Source organism: Mustela nigripes, chromosome 4, assembly GCF_022355385.1.
Source record: "Mustela nigripes isolate SB6536 chromosome 4, MUSNIG.SB6536, whole genome shotgun sequence".
Taxonomy (NCBI): Eukaryota; Metazoa; Chordata; class Mammalia; order Carnivora; family Mustelidae; genus Mustela; species Mustela nigripes.
In genome coordinates this window covers 147,052,888-147,074,736 of record NC_081560.1, presented here as the reverse complement: position 1 = coordinate 147,074,736, position 21,849 = coordinate 147,052,888, and the positions used below count along the sequence as shown (strand labels likewise).

Genomic DNA, 21,849 nt, shown 5'->3' with positions numbered 1-21,849 from the left:
AATGAAAAATAAAGCAAAACAAAACAAAACCTCAAATATTATTTAAGATCAGAATTTGAGAACCTGACATTTGAGTAGACACTTTCCTGGTTTTGGCAAAGTGAATGATCAGATTTTACCTTCTTCAAACAGTATGTCCTACCTTGCAGCATAGTATACCTTCATTCTTTATCATAATATTTCTTGTATGTTGGCAATATGGGGCCTCTAGGTGGGTCACCAAGGCCACAAGTATAAAGAGTTCTCATAGCTGTTGTTTTTTTTGTTTTGTTTTGTTTTGTTTTCCCATCCCTCTAGCTTCTACCTGTATTATCCAGGAGCTTTTATGGAGTCTGTGGGGTACTCAGGCTTTGGTGCTAGAAGTAGCTGCATCTGGGGATGCATCTCAGGTCTGTACATTACTCACAGCATGATACTGGGGTAAGTATTTCTACCAGAGCCCTGAACAAGAGAGATGATACTCTAATGTGGGTCACTTTGGAGATTTTATTATTTACAAAGGTGTCTTCATTGTTTGAGAAGGGGAAGAAAGCCAACATGGGGTACTACTGTATGTCCAGGCAAGTAACAAGGGGAAACTTTTCCTATCCTTGCAACTGAAGGGACAGGGGTGGGGGAGATTATGAGAATGGAGAGAGAAGGGGAGTTGTAAGGAAAGGACTACCTGGCAGGCAGTGTGGCCCCCGGAAGTGGGACGAGGGATAGAGCTGAGGCAAGCAGGGAGGAGGGCACAGAAAGTCCAGGACTTCGGTCTCCCCCCATCCTTCCATCTCCTGCCTGTGCTTTGAATTGACAGCAGACAAGAGAGCCTGCCGCTCTTTCAGTGTACATGGCAAGGCAGAGAAAAGTAAAAACTTAATATGGGGAGGAGAGGTGCCAAAGGAAGGTATTCAGATCATGCTTCAGTATCTTCATAGGACTACTTTAGGGCTAAAAGAGAGAGAGAGTATGCATGGAGCCTGACCGGGAATAGGGGCTCAGTGCAATGAGTTCCCCTGACTCCTCCTCCACACCTGACAACTTGAAGGCTCATGGTAATCACTGAAAACCCTGGTCTTAATTTCATTCTAAAAACCTCCCATATGTGCTGTCTCTAAGAGAGTTACATTGCTAAAATGTAATAAGTATGACATAACATAATAGATTTTTTCTTTAAAAAGCAAGAGGATTGTTTTCCCTTTGAACTAAACATGAGAAATAATGGCTTTGAATTAATAGCTTTGTTGTAATGAGTTACCCAAGTAAGTCATGTTTGCAGTGCAAAAAAAGGAAATTAATTATTCATAGCTAGCCAAACTGTCACAACAACAGAGTCTTCCAGTATGAACTAGTGACCCATCTGCAAAAACACTTCTACACCTACTGATCAATCAGCTATTCAAGCCTTCTAACCTTCATGGCATTCGGGAAGTTATGGAGCAGTTTGCAGGATATATAAATCAGTAACCAGGGTTATCAATCATGAAAACGCTTAAGTCTACTGCATGTTTTACAAAACAAAAGCCATGATATATTAAACTATAATTTCCAAAGTTCTAAAAGCACTTTATAAATCAACTCTTGCCTATCTATCAGGACACAATGTATGCCAACAAATACTGCAGTGTCATTGAACCAAACAAAAGGGAAGATCTCTGAAAAATGTTCTTATTTAATTTGTAAGTGGTTCCCAGGAACATAGGAGAAGCCAAATCTAAGAGGGGGGTATCTCAATGGACAAGGAATAGGGTAGGTATTTGCAGCTCAAATACATTAGAAATTGTCATTCTTTTTTATTTTAACTTTAAAACATTGATGGTATAATATAGTCCTAGAGTAATATTATATATAATTATTTTACTCGACTGGATGGAACACCACTTCAACATGTATTATAATCAGCAGGAGAAAATGCTGTTTTGGAGAAAATATCCATCTTATAAAAGGCTGGTAATTTTGGACTTATTTCCCTAATTAAAGAATTTCCATTAGATCCAGTGAACTCAAATGCTTTTTTAACAAGGAAATATCTATAAATGCCTCAAATGATATAACCCCAAACTGGCAGTTAATCACTAAAGCAGTAATCCAACAGCCAAGTGTATTTCAATTCCAACTTGAAAAAATTTAAACCATTAAAAAAAAAAAAAAACCAACTTATCAAACCTTTGGTATCTCAGTCTCTACTCATGTAGAATGTGGGAAAAAAAATCCCCAACCCATAATGAGGATTAGTATACAGAGATACTGAAAACCTCCCAGTAAATGTGGTCAGCATTAAGAAAATCCTTTTTTAGGGGACTCATTGAGAGTCAAGGAAGGTTTTCAAAACATTGCCTAGGTATATGAAAACCAACAATATTTATCTGTCATTGTTGGGGACAACTGGCTGTTTATATACAATGTTATATTCGTTTCAGAGATGCAATATAATGATTCTACGATGCTCGCCACATAAGTGACAACTATTATTTTGTACCTTCTCCTTTTTTGAAATTTTAATCCTTTCATATACATATATTTATTTATATTTATATTCACGTATTTAATTTTATAATATGGTCCTTCTCACTAAGAAAGGGAAGCTAAATCACTGCACAACGTCCACAAAGACTGAGGATATTACATTCAGATGCACATAAACAGAGCATCAGTCCCAAACTTTGGCACTTGGTTTAGAAAAAAGACTGCATTTTCGGAGTTTCAGATTTTTGTATATGAAACGCAGCATGTGATTAGAAGATGCTAAAAAACCTGCTTGGTCTCAGAATGTTAGGACATTTATAAGATAACCTTAATTTTTGGCTCTCTCCCCCAAAGAACCAATTTCTATGGGCAGCTTGGAAAAGAGTGCCACCCTATTCAAAACAGATCTTATAAACCCAAGGAGAAGACCTGCGAAGCTTCCTCCCCCTGAACAGTTTTCTTTGTGTTAGAACCATGTTGGAAGACCTGGAGCATGTCAGATCAGCTGCCTAGGGAAGAATTAGTCATTAAATTTGCAGACAGTGATAAGGCAGGCTAGGAAAAATCATGTTTTTAATGGTTTTTCAGAATGCAATTGTTTCATTCACTGGTCTGTGTCTGCAGCTTTGATGGGTGTTGTTAATAGTTCCTCCGGCTTCTTACAAGGGCATGGCTGCCTGCTGTTAGCTTTGGTTTACTTGCTGTGAGCTGCTTGAGTATCCACTCCTTAGAGAAATACATGGGAAGCAAAAACAATTGTTTCTCCTGAATCAAGTTGCCATTTATTGGCATGTGTTGTCCAACATTAGACACAGTATGAATGTGCCCATCCCACCATGTGTAGCTACCTGTACCTGTGGTGTTTGACAGACTGGCTTCCTCTGTCAGGAGAAGGGACCTCTGGGAATGACTGAGGGCTGGCAAAACTTGACTCCATCATTTTCTCCAATGCAGTCACAGGATGCCTTTCCGCCTTTGAATACTGTGGAAAACCACATGCACAGAGTTGAGCTGGAGAATGAGTTATGAGAGGCGGGCCTATACTACTGCAGCTAGATATCAGAAGTTACTGAACTGAACTTGCCAGTATTTTGTCCAATGGTCCCCTGATCAGGAGAATGATAGAGACATCATTAGCATCCCATTTCTCACACAGTGAGTATGGTCTCCATCCTCCCCCCACACTCTCTGCTCAGATAAGGTCCATCCACGAGCATTCTTCACTTTAGAATTTTAAGAATGTCTTCTCATTTCAATCTACACCCATGGCACACTGTGCCTGACAGGCAAAAACACAAGTATTTTTTATTCAATATACATTTTATACACACAAAAAATTAATTAGTAGTTGGATAACAAATAGCAGGGGTTCAATAAATAGTGACTGAATGAACCTTTGAACATTCTCAGAATTATAAGGATATTGATTCAGAGTACCTGCTCTCAGGTCTCCATCATTACCTCCTTCAGCCTTTGCCAAGTAATTACTGGACTTAATAAGAGAAATTTGTGGGCATTTCACTCTTTATACCTACTAAGTCTCGGTTTCATCTTTGACTGTGGTATCTTATAAGGCTCAGGAGCCTTTTGGAAAGGTCTATAGAGATGACACATTAAGAAAAACTTTGCCCCAAGGGAAATATCTATGCATGGCATCTCAACCAGGCAGCACATTGTCCACTTTAATCTTCCGGGGACACACAACTCTTGAACAGCAGCAAGTGCTAGCAGGTTTCTCTTCCAGAAACTCTGGATTAAAAACTACCCTGAGAAATGACAATTTTAGAATGCTAACCAAGCCAGAGAAAATTTTGAAATATTGATATTCATACTAATGTATGAACATGAATTTTACAGAACAATGAAGACAGATGTGCAATATACATATGAAAAGGTATACAACTGCATTCATTGTGAAGGGATAAAAATCAGAATAGAGAAAATTAAGTTTCAAGAAGCTCTAGTAAAGTTACAGATATAAGAAAATTAGAGTTAGTACTAATATGTTGAGGTATAAATGGCCAGTAAGTTCCAAAATGTTAAATATACACACTCTTTGATCCAGAATGTTACTTCTAGGACTTACCATCATCAATATGATTGTAAAAATTCAAAATAATGTCATCACTAGAATGTATCAGTGATACAATTTTTAATAACAAAACAGAAGATAAAAATAAATAGAAATATCCACAAATAAAAACTACACAAATATTGAAAAGAAGTATGTATAATATTGCATAAATAAGGAAAATGAAGTAAACAGATATACATATATTGCAAGTGTGTATATGTGTATATACATATATTTAGCTTTATGTATGCATATACACACATATATATAAATTTTGTATGTACATGTACCTACACATTTCTGTGTGTGCACTTGTGTGTTTCCCATGCAACCCCACAGGATGCAGATTAAAAGAAAAAACAATTAACTGGATGTTCTCTTTGCGGAAAAGTGTATCAATGGTTACAGGCTATTGAGATTAGGCAAAATGTCAAGGTTATGTAACACCTTAAGGTAGCAATCTCTACTCTTATCTTCTTAAGTATTTCCAAAATAAACCACATGGGGCAGTCATAACCATGTCTTCAAACACAATCTCAAGTCTACAAAATGGACTCAAAGAAGCAGGTCTTTTTGCAAAATTGACACAGAGAAAGAAAAAGAAGATAAGGAGATGATTTAGAAAAAGTGGCTATTTTTAATAACCCAAAACTACAAAGATCCAAAAAATGATGTAAATACCTTCATGTGTGCTTTTTATTTGATGAATTAAAGTTAATTACTACAACCCATCCATGGGAAAAGTGCATTGAATAAACATGTAACTGGAATAAAATCAACATTCTAACTTTCAATCGGAACTTCAGATTCTATTAATAGACCAACTAGGGATTTGTTTGTTTGTTAATCTAATAAATTGTTTCAGAAAACAAACTTGGATGCCTGGAATGCTCAGCTACAGGAACAAGTGAGATGATCTGGAGACATCTGTGGCAAATGGGAGGAGGTAAGCATGTGCTCCTACAGAGAGGTCTATGGGAACAACATCTGCTAGGTTTTTCTGGACCATCTATAATTTCTAGAGAAATCACTGAATCATTAAAAGTCAATAAGCCTTTTTTTTTTTAAGTAATGTATGTCAAATAGCCTAATTATGTGTTGGGGCCATTAGTTCAGAATCTGTGCTTTTGGTGGGGGGGGATACCAATCACTTTTTACTTTTATTTTAATTCTAGTGTAGTTAAAATAGTGTTATATTAGTTTCAGATGTGCAATATAATGATCTAACTGTTCCATGCATCAAGATATTGCGCTCTTAATCCCCATCATCATCATCATTTCATCTATTCCCTTACATACTTCCTCATTAGTAACCATCTGTTTGTTCTCTATAGTTAAGAGTCTGTTGTTTGGTTTATCTCTCTCTTTTTTTTTTCTTTGTTCATTTGTTTTATTTCTTAAATGCCACATTTGAGTGAAATTTTATGGTACTTGTCTTGCTGTGACTTATTTCATTTAGCATTATGCTCTCTAGCTCCATCCATGTTGTTGCAAATGGTAAGAGTTAATTCTGCCTTATGACTGAATAATAATCCTGTATATGTAAGTATCTATATTTCTATCTATCTCCATATCTATCTATCTCCCATATCTTCTTTATCCACTCATCTATCAATGGATGCTTAGGCTGCTTCCATAATTTGGTTATTGTAAATAATGCTGCAATCAACATATGAGGTGCATATAAACTTTGCTTCAAATGAGAGTTTTGATCCTGAAAGCTAAGATTTTGTTCAAAATCCTGGATAAAAATTTTGGGTAAAATCAACCTCTGTATTTTTTCTGGCTATTCGTAGTGTCTATAATAGATACTATGTTCTAAATCTTTTCTTTCAAAATGTTTTCATTGTTGTTATACAGTTGCTTTCAATTCTATTGTTTTGGTCAATTAACACAAATTTATTTTCAAATTGTCTTATTTTGGATTTTGCCTCTCTCTCACAAACTTTATAAGAATCATTTTCATTTCAGTGCCAGCATTTAACACGAGATTCAGGTTTAAGTTGCTGTATTCCTATCCAGGATTGACTGAGAAAAAAACAGACAAACAAAAGACACTAGTAGATTTTAAAGCCTTTGGCATCTATAGTCACAGCAAATATTGAATTAAACCCATTGCTAACCAGATTAACATAAAATCTACACTAAACATCTGTTTACTTTAGGATTACACAATGTATATCTCTACCTTTTAAAAAATTATAAGGCATTCTAGTATATATATCTCTATATTTTATATATATATATATATATATATATATAGAGAGAGAGAGAGAGAGACATAAAGTAAGAACCAAACCTGACTCAGATACCACAGAAAAGTTGGGATGATAGACATAGAATTTAAAATAAACACAAAATTTTAGTTCCTTTATTTCTCCAGAAAGGGATTTTATTTCTCCAGACAATTGAAATAAAAAAAGCTATTAATGAGATACAATAAAAAATGGAGGCTCTTACTGCAAGGATAAATGAACCAGAAGAGAGAATTAGTGATAAAGAACATGAAATGATGGAGAATAAAGAAGCTGAGAAAAAGAGAGATAAACAACTACTGGACAATGAGGGGAGAATTCGAGAGAATAAGTGATAACATAAGACAAAACAATATTAGAATTGGGATCCCAGAAGAGGGGCACAAGGTATACTGGATCAAATTATAATAGAGAACTTCCCTAATTTGGTGAGGTGAGCAAGTATCAAAATTCAGGAGGCACAGATAACCCACCTCAAAATTAAAAAAAAAAAAAAAATGAGGTCAACACCCCATCATCTAATAGAAAAACTTACAAGTCTCAGTGACAAAGAGAAAATCCTGAAAGCAGCTCAGGACAAGAGGTTTGTAACATACAATAGTAGAAATATTAGATTGGTGGCAGATCTATCCACAGAGACCTGACAGGCCAGAGAGGAGTGGCATGATATATTCAGAGCACCAAACAAGAAAAATATGCAGCCAAGAATACTATAACCAGCTAGGCTCCTACTGAAAATAGAAGGAGACAGAAAAAGCTTCCAGGACAAACAAAAACTAAAAGAATTTGGAAACACCAGAACAGTCCTGAAGGACATATTGAAAGGGGTCCTGTAAGCAAAGAGAGAGCCTAAAAGTAACAGACCAGAAAGGAACAGAGAAAATATATAGTAACTGTTACCTTACAGTAAATACAATGGCATGGAATTCATATCTTTCAGTAATTACCCTGAATGTAAATGGGCTAAATGCCCTAATCAAAGGGCATAGGGTATCAGAATGGATAAAAACAAAACAAAACAAAAACAAACAAACAAAAAAAACAAGACCTATTGATATGCTATCTACAAGAAACTCATTTCAGACCCAAAGATACCTCCAGATTAAAAGGGGGTGGAAAATATCTTACCATGCTAATGGACATCAGAAAAAGCTGGGGTGACAATCCTTGTATCAAATAAATTGTATTTTAAGCCAAAGACTATATGAGGAAGGACACTATATAATATTTAAAGGTTCTGTCCAACAGTAAGATCTAACCATTTAAAATATCTATGCCCCTAATGGGAGCAGCCAATTATATAAGCCAATTAATAACAAAAGGAACACATAGACAATAATACAGTAATAATAGGGGACTTTAACACCCCCCTCACTGAAATAGATCATCTAAGCAAAAGATCAACAAGGAAATAAAGGCTTTCAATGGCACACTGGACCAAATGGATGTATCAGATATATTCAGAACATTCCATCCCAAAACAACAGAATACACATTCTTCTCTAGTGCACATGGAACATTCTCCAGAGTAGATCACATACTGGGTCACAAATCAGGTCTCAGCTGGTACCAAAAGACTGGGATCATTCCCTGCATACTTTCAGACCACAATGCTCTGAAGCTAGAACTCAAACACAAGAGAAAAGTTGAAAGAACTCAAATATAGGGAGGCTAAAAAGTATCTTACTAAAGAATCAATGGGTCAACTGGAAAATTAAAGAAGAATTTAAAAAATTCCTGGAAACAAATGAAAATGAAAACACAACCGTTCAAAATCTTTGGGATACAGCAAAGGGGGTCTTGAGAGTAAAGTATATAGTGAAACAAGCCTTTCTCAAGAAAGTTCTCAAATACACAAACTAACCCTCCAACTAAAGGAGCTGAGAAAGAAAAGCAAATAAAACTTAAACCCAGCAGAAGAGAAATAATAAAGACCAGAGCAGAAATCAATGAAATAGAAACCAAAAGAATAGTATAACAGATCAAAGAAACTAGGAGCTGCTTCTTTGAAAGAATTAATAAGATTGATAAGCCCCTGGCCAGGCTTATTCAAAAGAAAAGAGAAAGGACCCAAACTTAATAAAATCATGAATGAAAGAGGAGTGGTTACAACCAACACCAAAGAAATACAAACAATTAGAAGAACTTATTGTGAACAAATATACACCAGCAAATTAGACAATCTGGAAGAAATGGATGCATTCCTAGAGAATAGTTTACCTAAAGGTAAACTACCAAAACTGAACCAGGAAGAAATAGAAAACTTGAACACACCCATAACCACTAAGGAGATTGAAGTAGTCATCAAAAATTGCCCAACAAAGAAGTGCTCAGGCCCAGACGGCTTCCCAAGAGAATTCTACCAAACATTTAAAGAAGAATTAATACCTGTTCTCCTGAAACGATTCCAAAGATGGAAATGAAAGGAAAACTTCCAAACTCATTTTATGAGGCCAGCATTACCTTGATCCCCAAACCAGACAAAGACCCCATGAAAAAGGAGAATTGCAGACTAATATCCTTGATGAACACAGATGCAAAAATTCTCACCAAAATACTAGCTAATAGGATCCAACAGTACATTAAAGGGATTATTCACCAGGACCAAGTGGGATTTATTCCTGGAGTGCAAGTTTGGTTCAACATCCACAAGTCAATCAATGAGATACAATACATTAATAAAAGAACAAGAACCATATGATACTCTCAATAGATGCTGGAAAATCATTTGACAACATACAGCACCGTTTCTTGATCAAAACTCTTCACAGTGGGTAGGGATAGGGGATACCTACACCTCAATATTATCAAAGCCATCTATGAAAAACCTAGAGCAAATATCATTCTCAGTGGGGAAAAACAGAGAGCTTTTCCCCTAAGGTCCAGAACACAGCAGGGCTGTCCTCTATCACCGCTGTTATTCAACCTAGTACTAGAAGTCCTAGCACAAAAAGAAATAAAAGGCATCCGAATCAGTGAAGAAGAAGTCACTCTTCATTTTTTGCAGATGATATGATACTTTATGTGGGAAACCCAAAAGACTGCACTCCAAAACTGTGAGAACTCATACAGAAATCCAGTAAAATGTCAGGGTATAAAATCATTGCACAGAAACCAGTTGCATTTCTATACACCAACAGCAAGACAGAAGAAAGAGAAATTAAGGAATTGATCTTATTTATAATTGCACCCCAGACCATTAGATACCTAGGAATAAATCCAATGAAAGAGGCACAGAATCTGTACTCAGAAAACCACAGAGTACACATGAAAGAAATTGAGGAAAACTTTACCAAGAAATGAAAAAATGTTCCATGCTCATGGATTGGTAGAACAAATATTGTGAAAATGTCTATGTTACCTATAGCAATCTATACATTTAATGCAATCCTTATCAAAATACCATCAACTTTCTTTAAAGAAATGGAACAAATAATACTAAAATTTATATGGAACCAGGAAAGACCCCAAATAGCCAGAGGAATGTTGAAAAAGAAAACCAAAGTTGGTGGCATCACAATTCCAGACTTCAAGCTCCATTACAAATCTGTCATCATCAAGACAATATAGTATTGGCACAAAAACAGACACATAGATCAATGGAACAGAATAGAGAGCCCAGCTCTGTGGTCAACTAATTTTTGACAAAGCAGAAAAGATCGTCCAATGGAAAAAAGTCTCTTCAACAAATGGTGTTGGGAAAATTGGACAGGCACATGCAGAAGAATGAAATGGACCATTTCCTTACACCACACACAAAAATAGACTCAAAATGGATGAAAGACGTCAATGTGAGACAGGAAGCCATCAAAATCCTTGAGAAGAACATAGGCAGCAACCTCTTTGACCTCAGCCACAGCAACTTTTTCCTAGAAAGATAGCCATAGACAAGTGAAGCAAGAGCAAAAATGAACTATTGGGACTTCATCAAGATCAAAAGCTTTTGCACAGCAAAGGAAGCAGTCAACAAAACCAAAAGAGAGCCAACAGAATGGGAGAAGATATTTGCAAATGACATATCAGATAAAAGGCTAGTATCCAAAATCTATAAAGAACTTATCAAACTCAATAGCCAAAAAAACAAATAAGCCAATCAAGACATGGGCAGAGTACCTGAACAGACATTTCTGCAAAGAAGACATCCAAATGGCCAACAGACACAGGAAAAAGTGCTCCACATCACTCAGCATCAGGGAAATACAAATCAAAAACCACTGTGAGAGGGCACCTGGGTGGCTCAGTGGGTTAAGCCACTGCCTTCGGCTCAGGTCATGATCTCAGGGTCCTGGCATTGAGTCCCGCATCGGGCTCTCTGCTCAGCAGGGAGCCTGCTTCCTCCTCTCTCTCTCTCTCTGCCTGCCTCTCTGCCTACTTGTGATCTCTCTCTGTCAAATAAATAAATAAAATCTTAAAAAAAAAAAAAAAAAAAACACCACTGTGAGATATCACCTCACACCAGTCAGGAATAGCTAACATTAACCAGCCAGGAAATGACAGTATTGTGAGGATGCAGAAATAGGGGAATTCTCCTATACTGCTGGTGGGAATGCTGGCTGGTTCAGCCACTCTGGAAAACGGTATGGAGATTCCTCAAAAAGTTGAAAATAGAGCTACCCTATGACCCAGAAATTGCATTACTGGGTATTTACCCTAAAGATAAAAATGGAGTGATCCGAAGGGGCATGTGTACCCAAATGTTTATAGCACCAATGTCCACAATAGCCAAACTATGGAAAGAGCCTAGATGTCCATCAACAGATGAATTGATAAAAAAGATGTGAGATATATATATATATATATATATGTACACACACACACACACACACACACACACACACACAATGGAATACTATGCAGCCATCAAAAACCCAAAATCTTGCCAATTGCAATGACATGGATGGAACTAGAGGGCATTATGCTAAGTGAAATAAGTCAATCAGACAAAGACAATTATCATAAAATCTCACTGATATGAGGAATTTGAGAAACAGGACAGAGGATCATATGGGAAGGGAGGGAAAAATGAAACAAGACGAAACCAGAGAGGGAGACAAACCATAAGAGACTCTTAACTGCAGGAAAACAATGAGGTTTGCGGGAGGGGCGGGGGTGGGAGGGATAGGCTACCTGGGTGCTGTATGTTAGGGTATGTGCTATGGTGAGAAAATTAAATACAAAATTGCATTAGGTAATCAAAGCAATGATTAGAGATCAATTAATAACATTAAATTCTTATATTTGAAAAGAAGAAATACCTAAAATCGATGATGTAAATTTCTACCTTAGGAAACTAGAAAAAAGAATAATTTAAAACTGAAATAAATAAGAGAAATAATAAACTTTAGAGAATTAATAAAATTGAAAACAGGAAAAGAATAAAGAAAATCAACAAAAGCAAAGCTGATGATTTGAAATAATCAATAACATTGATAAATCTATGGTCAGGTTAATCCAGAATTTAAAAAAAAAAAAAAGAAGAAGAAGAAGAGATTATCGATAACAGAAGTGAAAGAGGCCATCACTACTACTCCCATGGACAGAAAATGATTAATAAAGGAACACTGAATAACTGTATGCCCTCAAATTTGATATATTAGCTGAAATGGATCAGTTTCTTGAAAGACACATGTCATCAAAGTTCATGCGGGAGGAACTAGGTAAACATAATCACCCTATATCTATTAAAGAAACCTACCTATTGATAAAATAAGTATCATTTTGGAGATGTGGAGATTGTGGGAAGGAATACAAATTCTGCTAAAAGAAACTGACTCTAATATAAATATATGAAAGGCCACTAGTGGGAGGTAGGGAACAAGGCCATGCTGTCCTAAGTAACTTTGGAAATGAGTGGAATCTGTGGACTAAAGGCAAAAGTACTGCACATAAACACTATTTGGCTGATAGATATATCTTTGATCTATCTGCTGAGAGGGCTTAGAAGCAACGAGATACTCAGTAAAAACCTCCAGAAAGCCTATCCTGAACTAACGAAGTATGTCAAAGTGACACAGGGACTAACTTAAAGAGCTACCAATGGCCACAGCTGAAAGAGGTTGCTATAAAATAAGAAGAAAGTATTTATTGAACTGTAACTTGAAGTATAAAATAAGTATCCATGAATTCATACTCTTAAATGATGGAACTAATAAATAAATGAGGAACAAGAGATAAACTCTTTACGGTTACATTCCAAATCACTTCGTAGATACTCTGCCTTTACAAAGGGAGAGCATAACTCCCTACTACTTAAGTGTGGGTTATACAGAGGCACTTCCTTTCAAAAGAACTCTATAGAAAGGAAGGGAAGAGTAAAGTCACAGTGGAGACACCTAACAATTACTACCTCAGGTGACAAAGTAATCATCAATAGTGCTAAATCATATTGATATGATTCTTTTCATTCTCTTTCTCCCCAAACCCCATTACCCCAGCCTAATCATGAGAAAATCATCAGACTAATTCCAGCAGAGGAACATTCTACATGATACTTGAGCACTACTCCTAAAAACTATCAGAGCCACTAAAACAAGGAAAATCTGAAAATCTGTCACAGCCAAGAGGACATACGAGAACCAAATGTAATGTGGTATCCTGGAAGGAATGCTGGAAAAGAAGCAATTAGGTAGAAACTGAGGACCCTTGGATTAACTCTCGATGTGAGTTAGTTACAAGACATCACTATGGGTTCATAAATTTTAACAAATGTACGATGTTAATATACGACGGTATTAGGAAAAACTGAGTGCATATGGGAATTCATCGTACTAGTTTTGCAACTTTTCTATAAATCTAAAACTGCCTTAAAAAAATAGTCTAATTAAAAAAAAAAAAAAAAAGAAAAAAGATACAAATCCAAAAAAAAGAAGCAGAAAAAGAAGGAGGAGGAGGAGGACCAGAGGAATTTAGAGACTAACGATAGAATTCAGTCTCTTTTTTTCAGCTGTAGGCCTCAAGGTATAGAATCCATTCAGCAAACAGTCCACAGCAAAGCTCCTTAAAAGTAGCTTAACTGACCACGATTATAGCCTTTGTACATGTTTATGCTCTAAGCTGAAAACATTTTTTTTTTAAAGATCACAAGTAGGCAGAGAGAGAGAGGAGGAAGCAGGCTCCTTGCTGAGCAGAGAGCCTGATGTGGGGCTCGATCCCAGGACCCTGAGATCATGACCCCAGCCAAAGGCAGAGGCTTTAACGCGCTGAGCCACGCAGGCGCCCCTGCTGAAAACATTTTTTATGGTTCCTTCCAAAATGTATACACTTCCATCCCTGGGAGGAGTGACGGTCTGCATGATTTTATCCATGAGATAATATCTCCAGGAAAGCTGCCCGTCTGGCCCTTTCCATAAACATTTTTGTACACTACTACAAATTATGGTAGTTGACTCCATTTTCTTTGCTTGTACTCATACAGATCTTGACTTTTTGTGTATGTACGTTTTGTTAAAACCTCATTTAGTATAATGTACAAAATGTCACTTTAATACTTACTAAGGAGATGTCCTGGGCCATTCACTGGTCCTTTCAACATGAGTAGAGCTGATTTCCTATTTAACACCCACAGAGGCCCTGGTCAGTACCATTATCTCTTGGGGAAGCCCTCATCACAACTGGCTTTCCCGAAAGCCTGCCTGGTGGGGGGGCTCCTGGGTGCTGAGGACCTCCACTGTTGTTTGCACCATCACTTGCCTTGCTCCTAATACATTGTTGATGGTGCACCGAAATCAAAAGACCTGTCAAATGAAGCAGGCTCACGTTGGAAGTAGAGCGCTGATGCTGTTTCCAGGTCTGCCCGATGCACGCAGCAGGAGTCAGAAGGTTAAATGAAAGCATGTCTGTGTTGGAAAGCAATGATGGCAGAGCTGATAATCACCTGGTCTGGAAACCCAGGCAATAAAGGCAGGAAGAAGGATACTTTTAAAGGGTTTTAAATGTCTCTTTCTCTGCATTGCTCCCAGCTCCTCTGTGTCTGTGTCAAAATGTTCTTTACTGGATGTCTGACTTAGGAGCCCAGAGTATGGTGAAAATAAGTGGTTATGGCATATTTTATTTTATTTTATTTTATTTTTATTTTTTTAATTATTATTTTATTATTATTTTTTATTTTTTTATTTTTTTAGGTTATGGCATATTTTAAAGCATGATTTCTGATGCAAGTAATGAAACACAATTTGACCACTGCTGCTGTTAAGAAATTCTGTACCACATTCCACACAGGAAGAGCTATGCCATTTGCAGTCAAACATCAGCCCATTTCCCTGGAAGCAATATACCCTTTCTACGCACAGGCTATAGCGAGCTCTCCTCCTCACTCCCAGCCCCTATGACCCATGTTCTCACCTCACCCATGTGCCCCTTTCAGCCAGGGCGACTGAGCACATGCCATCATTCCCTCTTCGGAGAGAATTCTTTGCTCTTCTTATATTGTCAGGTCAGCTTCCAGACCTGCCTTCTATAAGCTCTAACAGTGCTGTTCACTATTGACCGGAGGCCTTGGCAAATTCATTTGTGGGGTCATTGGATTAATCTCTCTCACCTACAGCAATCAGTAAGCTCCTTGAAAGTAAGGACACTGTCATGTTGGTTCATCAGTATATCCCTGGTCCTTATTGCTGTGTCTGGTCCTTACCAAATATTTAGTATCTATTCGAATAGATGAATCTATGAATCTATAGTGAATCAGTAAGTTAGAACTTGATATATATAAAACAAGATGTCAAGTTTTAAGCTAGAACTATTCAAAGTTAACACTGATTCATGCTATAAAGAAATTACCTCTTCTGACCAACCCCCTTACAACTATCTGGCGAACTTCGACCCCATTCCCAAGACTCAGCTCGTCTGTTACTGACTTTGGGCAGGATTGGTAATCCCCCAGAGCATCCTAGATGTCCTTTTCCATTCCCAGATAGCTCTGTGACTTCACGTATCTACATTAAAGAACAAGTGCTGTATATGCTTCCATACTTGTTTCCACCGTGAGCCTGTGAGCGCCCCAAGGTCAGGCTCCATCTCTTCTGTTTGTACTTTGTCAGATCTTCTTACAGTGCCCAGCATAGAGAAGTGTTCAGTTAGTATTACAGAATAAATGGATGCCTCTTTCTACCAGTTATCAAGGTTGTATTAGGCATTAAATTCTGCGGACTCTCCTAATGCATGCAAATATTATCTTTCAGTTCTTCCTCATTGAACGTTAACTCCCATAAACCTACCTTTCCTGAGAGGGTTCTTGGAAAAATTTTATTCCCTTACTTCTCACTTAGGTGTAATTTCTTTCGATTTTAAGAGAAAAGGGATCATCTCTCTTTTAACACCTTCTCTTTCTGATCCCTGAATCAGGCTGAGAAGTGTCATTCAGTCCAGAGGTTATAATGCTCGCTCCAGCTCTCTCTCTCACCTGGGACACAGTAAATGAGGTCGATTCATCTGACTCACAAACGGGTCATCTGTAAATGACGGCAAAGCACTAGATGCTTCCACAGCAATGCAAGGTCTAGTTCTGCTGCCTCCCAGTCAAGTATTTCCAGGGTATCATGTTGCTTCGCTGGACTAGGTGTTTCACATCTTGTTAAATGACTGTAAAGTGAAACCCTTCCCCATGAATGTTTAATGGACTTAAGGGAATGCCAGACACAGACAATTCATTTGTTAAACACTGCAGTTTGCAAAGAATTTCAAGTAGCTAACCTGGGCTTGAAGATAAAATCAAGACAGATTTGCCTGATAGGAAATTTTCCCTCCCAAGGATCAGGCTGTAAGTGGATAACCCATCACCTTCTGTGTAGTAGAAATGATGATAGAACTCCTAGGCTGGGCATTCAGAGTTTCCTAATGGACACACTATGCAACTTGAGCTTGGACTCTGGATTTCCTCACTACTCTGGACATTTGGGAAGCATAATTTTCTGTTGCAGGGGAGGGCTAGCCTGTACATTGTGGAATAGGTACCATCACTTCTGCCCTCCTCTGCTCATGGATGCCTCTCCAGTTAGAACATCTGAAGTCTCTCCAGACTTTGCCAAAAGTTCTCTGGGGCAACAGTGCCCCCTGTTGAAGCACTGCGATATAAAGATGTGAGTTTGGCTTTCTGCTATCAGAGAGAAGCTTTCTCAAGTCTTGAGTCCCATTTCCCTCTTCTGCACATAGTGGGTATAAATTAAGTCGTCGTTGTTAGGACAAAATGAGGTGATGTATTTATATCATTTAGCATGATTCCGTGTATGTATTCAGTCTATGGTATTTGCTATTACGATGATCATGACTTCATTCATTATTGTTAGTTTTTAACATTGATGTTGAAGGAAAAAAATGTAGACCTATGAAGAAAAACTGCTTTACTGAATTCTCTTCAATACATTTGCTCCAATATTCACGGAGAAAATTTGAACCACACAGCAGATTGCTGCTTGCCCTGAGACCAGGGCTACCAGGCTTCCAGCAGCACAGATGTCATCTATATCATCCTTGCATATCTTCAGCGTAATATGGGAGAACAAACGCTTTTAAAAGTTTCTGTTCCTGAGGTGCCTGGGTGGCTCAGTGGATTAAAGCCTCTGCCTTCGGCTCAGGTCATGGTCTCAGGGTCCTGGGATCGAGTCCCACATCAGACTCTGCTCAGTGGGGAGCCTGCTTCCTCCTCCCCCTCTGCCTGCCTTTCTGTCTACTTTGGCTCTCTCTGTCAAATAAACAAATAAAATCTTTAAAAAAAAGTTTCTATTCCTTTCCAATGTATTACTGATATATATTCTCCCTTACTATTTTCTCCCATAATACACAACACTAAGAACTACAGTCCAATTGTTATTTGGTTCTTATAACAAAAACAGAAGCTGAGTGTCAGCAGGGACAAAGCTCACCAGATGGAAGACTCGACTCAAAATAATATGGACTGAGATTTTACCGCACAAATAGTTCAATGTAAATTAAAAAAGAGTATTATGTTCTCCTATTAAATTAGCAAAAGAAATGTTGACAAAGGTATAACAAAGCTGGTAGTCACCCACGCTGCTTTCTAGCACTGAAATTGATATGTGCCTCTGGGAAAGCAACTTATTTATTCCAATCCAGTCTGGTTAAAGGGACTGCTCAGGTCAGTCCCTTGGGCCCAAGCAGGCAAAGTGTAGAATGCTATGGCCAGCATGCTTGTGTCTCCCCAATGCACGTCACTCCCCTTCTTGAGGTTCCTTACAAGCCTTCCTTTCCTATCTATTCTCTGCCTGAACTCCCAGCCAAACCTAAAACTGATGATTCCTTGAAATGCATTGTCTTAGCTGCCCACACCCCAACTCAGAGGGAAAAAAAAAAATGTTTTATATATATTCTCTTTACCCAAAATGGGAGAAATATAAAAAACCACTTTCCCACATCTTATCTTGGGCCCTGTGGAAATGGTCCAGTTGAGGCTACCCTCCACTGCCCTGGCTAACATACAAAGTGTGGGTATGGGTGGGCCAGAGAGTGGAGGAGAGGGAAAGAAAAAGAAAAGAAAATCTACTGTGCTCCCAAATCTTTCAAGTGTTGGAACCCTAAGATTTTGTAATTTCTTGCTATTCTAATTCTAATCACCCCAATCAAACGAGGCATGGGGAAACATATGAGTGAGGAGTTTATTTTCATATTCCTTTAATAGTAAACAATAGGAAAGAACAGGAATGTCCCCAAGGAGGGAAGGATGAGGACACTGTGAAGTGGCCACTCTGTGGACAAGTACACTATCTCCCAAATGAGTTCATGGAGAGCATAAAGCAGAGACAGAAAATGCTATTGATCATCTGTTTGGTGAAAATGAAGGATACAAAATTTTATGTGTATTTTAGCTGCAACCCTGTAAAATATATAGGGACTGACAGAGACTCTTCCCAACCAAACTCTAGATAGCCTCCTCTGAGCCTCTTTTCTACTGTGCCTTAACTTTAGCCTCTAAGAACTGCAGATTCCCAGCACAAATGATTTCATTCACTCATATCCACACCAAAATACTTGAGTAAACTTTAATATAGTCTCTCTCGCTCTCTGTTTTTTCATAGCCTCTAGAATGACCCTGACCTTCCTTAAAATGCCTGCTTGAAAACCTAAACCAAAACCAAAACCAAAAATTCTAAAGCCTTTTGCTGTGCAGAAACTTTTGATTTGGGGAGAAGATATTTGCAAATGACAGTACAGACAAAAGGTTGATATCCAGGATCTATAAAGAACTCCTCAAACTCAACACACACAAAACAGACAATCATATCAAAAAATGGGCAGAAGATATGAACAGACACTTCTCCAATGAAGACATACAAATGGCTATCAGACACATGAAAAAATGTTCATCATCACTAGCCATCAGGGAGATTCAAATTAAAACTACATTGAGATACCACCCTACACCAGTTAGAACGGCCAAAATTACCAAGACAGGAAACAACATGTGTTGGAGGGGATGTGGAGAAAGGGGAACCCTCTTACACTGTTGGTGGGAATGCAAGTTGGTGCAGCCTCTTTGGAGAACAGTGTGGAGATTCCTCAAGAAATTAAACATAGAATTTCCCCATGACCCTGCAATTGCATTACTGGGTATTTACCCCAAAGATACAGATGTAGTGAAAAGAAGGGCCATCTGTACCCCAATGTTTATAGCAGCGATGGCCAGGGTTGCCAAACTGTGGAAAGAACCAAGATGCCCTTCAACGGACAAATGGATAAGGAAGATGTGGTCCATATACACTATGGAGTATTATGCCTCCATCAGAAAGGATGAATACCCAACTTTTATAGCAACAAGGATGGGACTGGAGGGGATTATGCTGAGTGAAATAAATCAAGCAGAGAGAGTCAATTATCATATGGTTTCACTTATTTGTGGAGCATAACAAATAGCATGGAGGACATGGGGAGTTAGGAGAAGGGAGTTGGGGGAAATTGGAAGGGGAGGTGAACCATGAGAGACTATGGACTCTGAAAAACAATCTGAGGGGTTTTAAGTGGTGGCGGGGTGGGAGGTTGGGGGAACCAGGTGGTGGGTATTAGAGAGGGCATGGATTGCATGGAGCACTGGGTGTGGTACAAAAACAATGAATACTGTTATGCTGAAAATAAATAAATAAATTTAAAAAAACAAAACAAAACAAACAAACAAAAAAAACTCTAAAGCCTCCAAAAGCGTGTGCTGTTTGTTCTAGCCAACACCTGAGGAATAGCTCCCACCTGCCTTTCTGGGAGCATTTACTTGAAAAAGGCTTACAACTAACTCTAAGCTGCCCTTTGTCATTTTGAGATGTATATGTGTCTCCCCCAGCTCAGGAGTTTCTTTCTCAAGGACCTGAAAGCCAAATCTTTGAAATGTAATTAGGAAGGACAGGACCTCTGTCTCCCCATCTCTGTGTAAGTACAGAATCCTAAACTCCATTAGTTGCCAGCTAACACACAGCTGGCAAATACACTGATTTTTCACTTCCCTGACTCTGTCGAGACCCTGCCGACTCCTCTCTCTATTCCCTCATTCTTACTTTAAAACAACCAGTCCCCTCTATGCAAACTGAAGTTGAGTTCAGCTCATGCTGGAGCTTCTTCCATAATGCAATAATACATTACTGATTAAAATCTGTGCTTACTGTTTTAACTAGTGGCTGCCTTCATTTATCGTCAGCAGGTCCAGTTACTAAGGAATTGAAACCCTCCATCACTGTGTTTGTGTGGCGAGGTGGTGAGATAATACCCAGAAATCATTAGCAAAAAACATCCCTTCTATTACAGGAAAGAACAGTCCCCACATAAGTAGGATTACAAGTTTAACAAAACTTTGCTGGGAAGCAATTCTGATTTATGAATTCACACTAAACATCTAAGTACATCTGTTATGCATAGAAAATGGTGACTTTCTGGGTAATGATTTTTTAGAATCACAAATGATGTACAAATTCCCAGTGATTTATGCATTTGGAGGGGCATGAATATGTCCTGGGTGATTGCCTATTATACTCAAATACTAGGTTTAAAGCAGGGCCTTTGTTCCTTCCTTTTGTGTCTCAGAATCTGGAAGTGCAATCTTATATGGGGGCAAAGAATTCGCTAACCTGAGAGGAATATTTCCGTATGTCTTAGATGATATTTGCTTGTCTTTAATTAAGTGTTTTGCAATCTGTCGCAGAAATAATTAAAACAACTGTAGAAAGAATGTAGGATTCAAAGTGCTCATATTTCAAGTTCTGCTACCTATTTAAGGTTTGGTATTAGGACATACTGGCTCTGAGAATACCACTCTCCCTTCCCACTTGTCTTAGCTTTGACATCTCTCAAATCCCTTAAATTGGAGTTGCTTGAATACAGTACACATTCTCAGGATTCCATGGCTTCATTTTTTTTCTGTTTCTCCTAGTCTCTTTTCCTTTAGACTTTGACTTTGACTAGCTAATGAACCTTTCACCCATCTACCTCCTTTTGGTTTCCTCCCCAGTCTACTGCACTGTCAACCATCTCAGCCCACGAACCCCTCTGGTTCTGGTGTCTTTATCTCTTATTACAGTTAAGTTCCCAGAAGGTAGAGAACATTGGATTCCTGGTGCCCAGCACCATTTTCTGACACAGAGTAAAAATGTAAGTCATTATGGAACAAACAACCACAGCTCTTTTTGCTTCCAGAGATTAATTTATATTGCACAGTGTAATCAAAAGCTGAAATTTGATTTTTCTGTTTCAATTTGTACATGTGCATTTGCACACACCCAGAACTGCAAGATGATTTAAGGAAAAATCTATAAAGAACTGAAAAAAAAAAAATCTAGAAGTCTGATCCCAAGCTCCCCATCTCTTCTGAACTGGAAGCACTGAGGTGGGCTGGGGGAAGAGATATACAGACAGGTAACTTACACTTTGCAGCTGGACATGATTTTTCGCCAAGTTCTCTGACTTTGCCATTGTGCTGGATGCTTTGAGGCTATAGTTTTTACCACTTTGTGGTTCTTTCAGCTGCTCTTGAATTTGTTTAGCTTGTTTCCTGCAGGTTTAAATAAACACATAAATACTTACATCACTTTATTCTATTCATATTTGGGGGGTTCATTCATTCCCAACATCTATATTTGTCATTTGTGA

At 38.1% G+C, this 21,849-nt stretch overlaps 1 protein-coding gene across 5 annotated transcripts in view; it reads right to left on the bottom strand.

Annotated features, from left to right (window-relative positions):
* The window catches only part of NRG3 (neuregulin 3), a 1,046,954-nt gene that overhangs the window by 8,929 nt on the left and 1,016,176 nt on the right, over positions 1 to 21,849 (bottom strand). For all 5 annotated transcript variants that reach the window (XM_059395860.1, XM_059395856.1, XM_059395857.1 and 2 more), the window contains exons 6-7: positions 21,625 to 21,751; positions 3,300 to 3,427 (exon numbers count right to left, since the gene is read on the bottom strand). In XM_059395860.1, the coding sequence (XP_059251843.1) occupies positions 3,300 to 3,427; positions 21,625 to 21,751 (255 nt within the window). The remainder of the gene's footprint in view (positions 1 to 3,299; positions 3,428 to 21,624; positions 21,752 to 21,849) is intronic.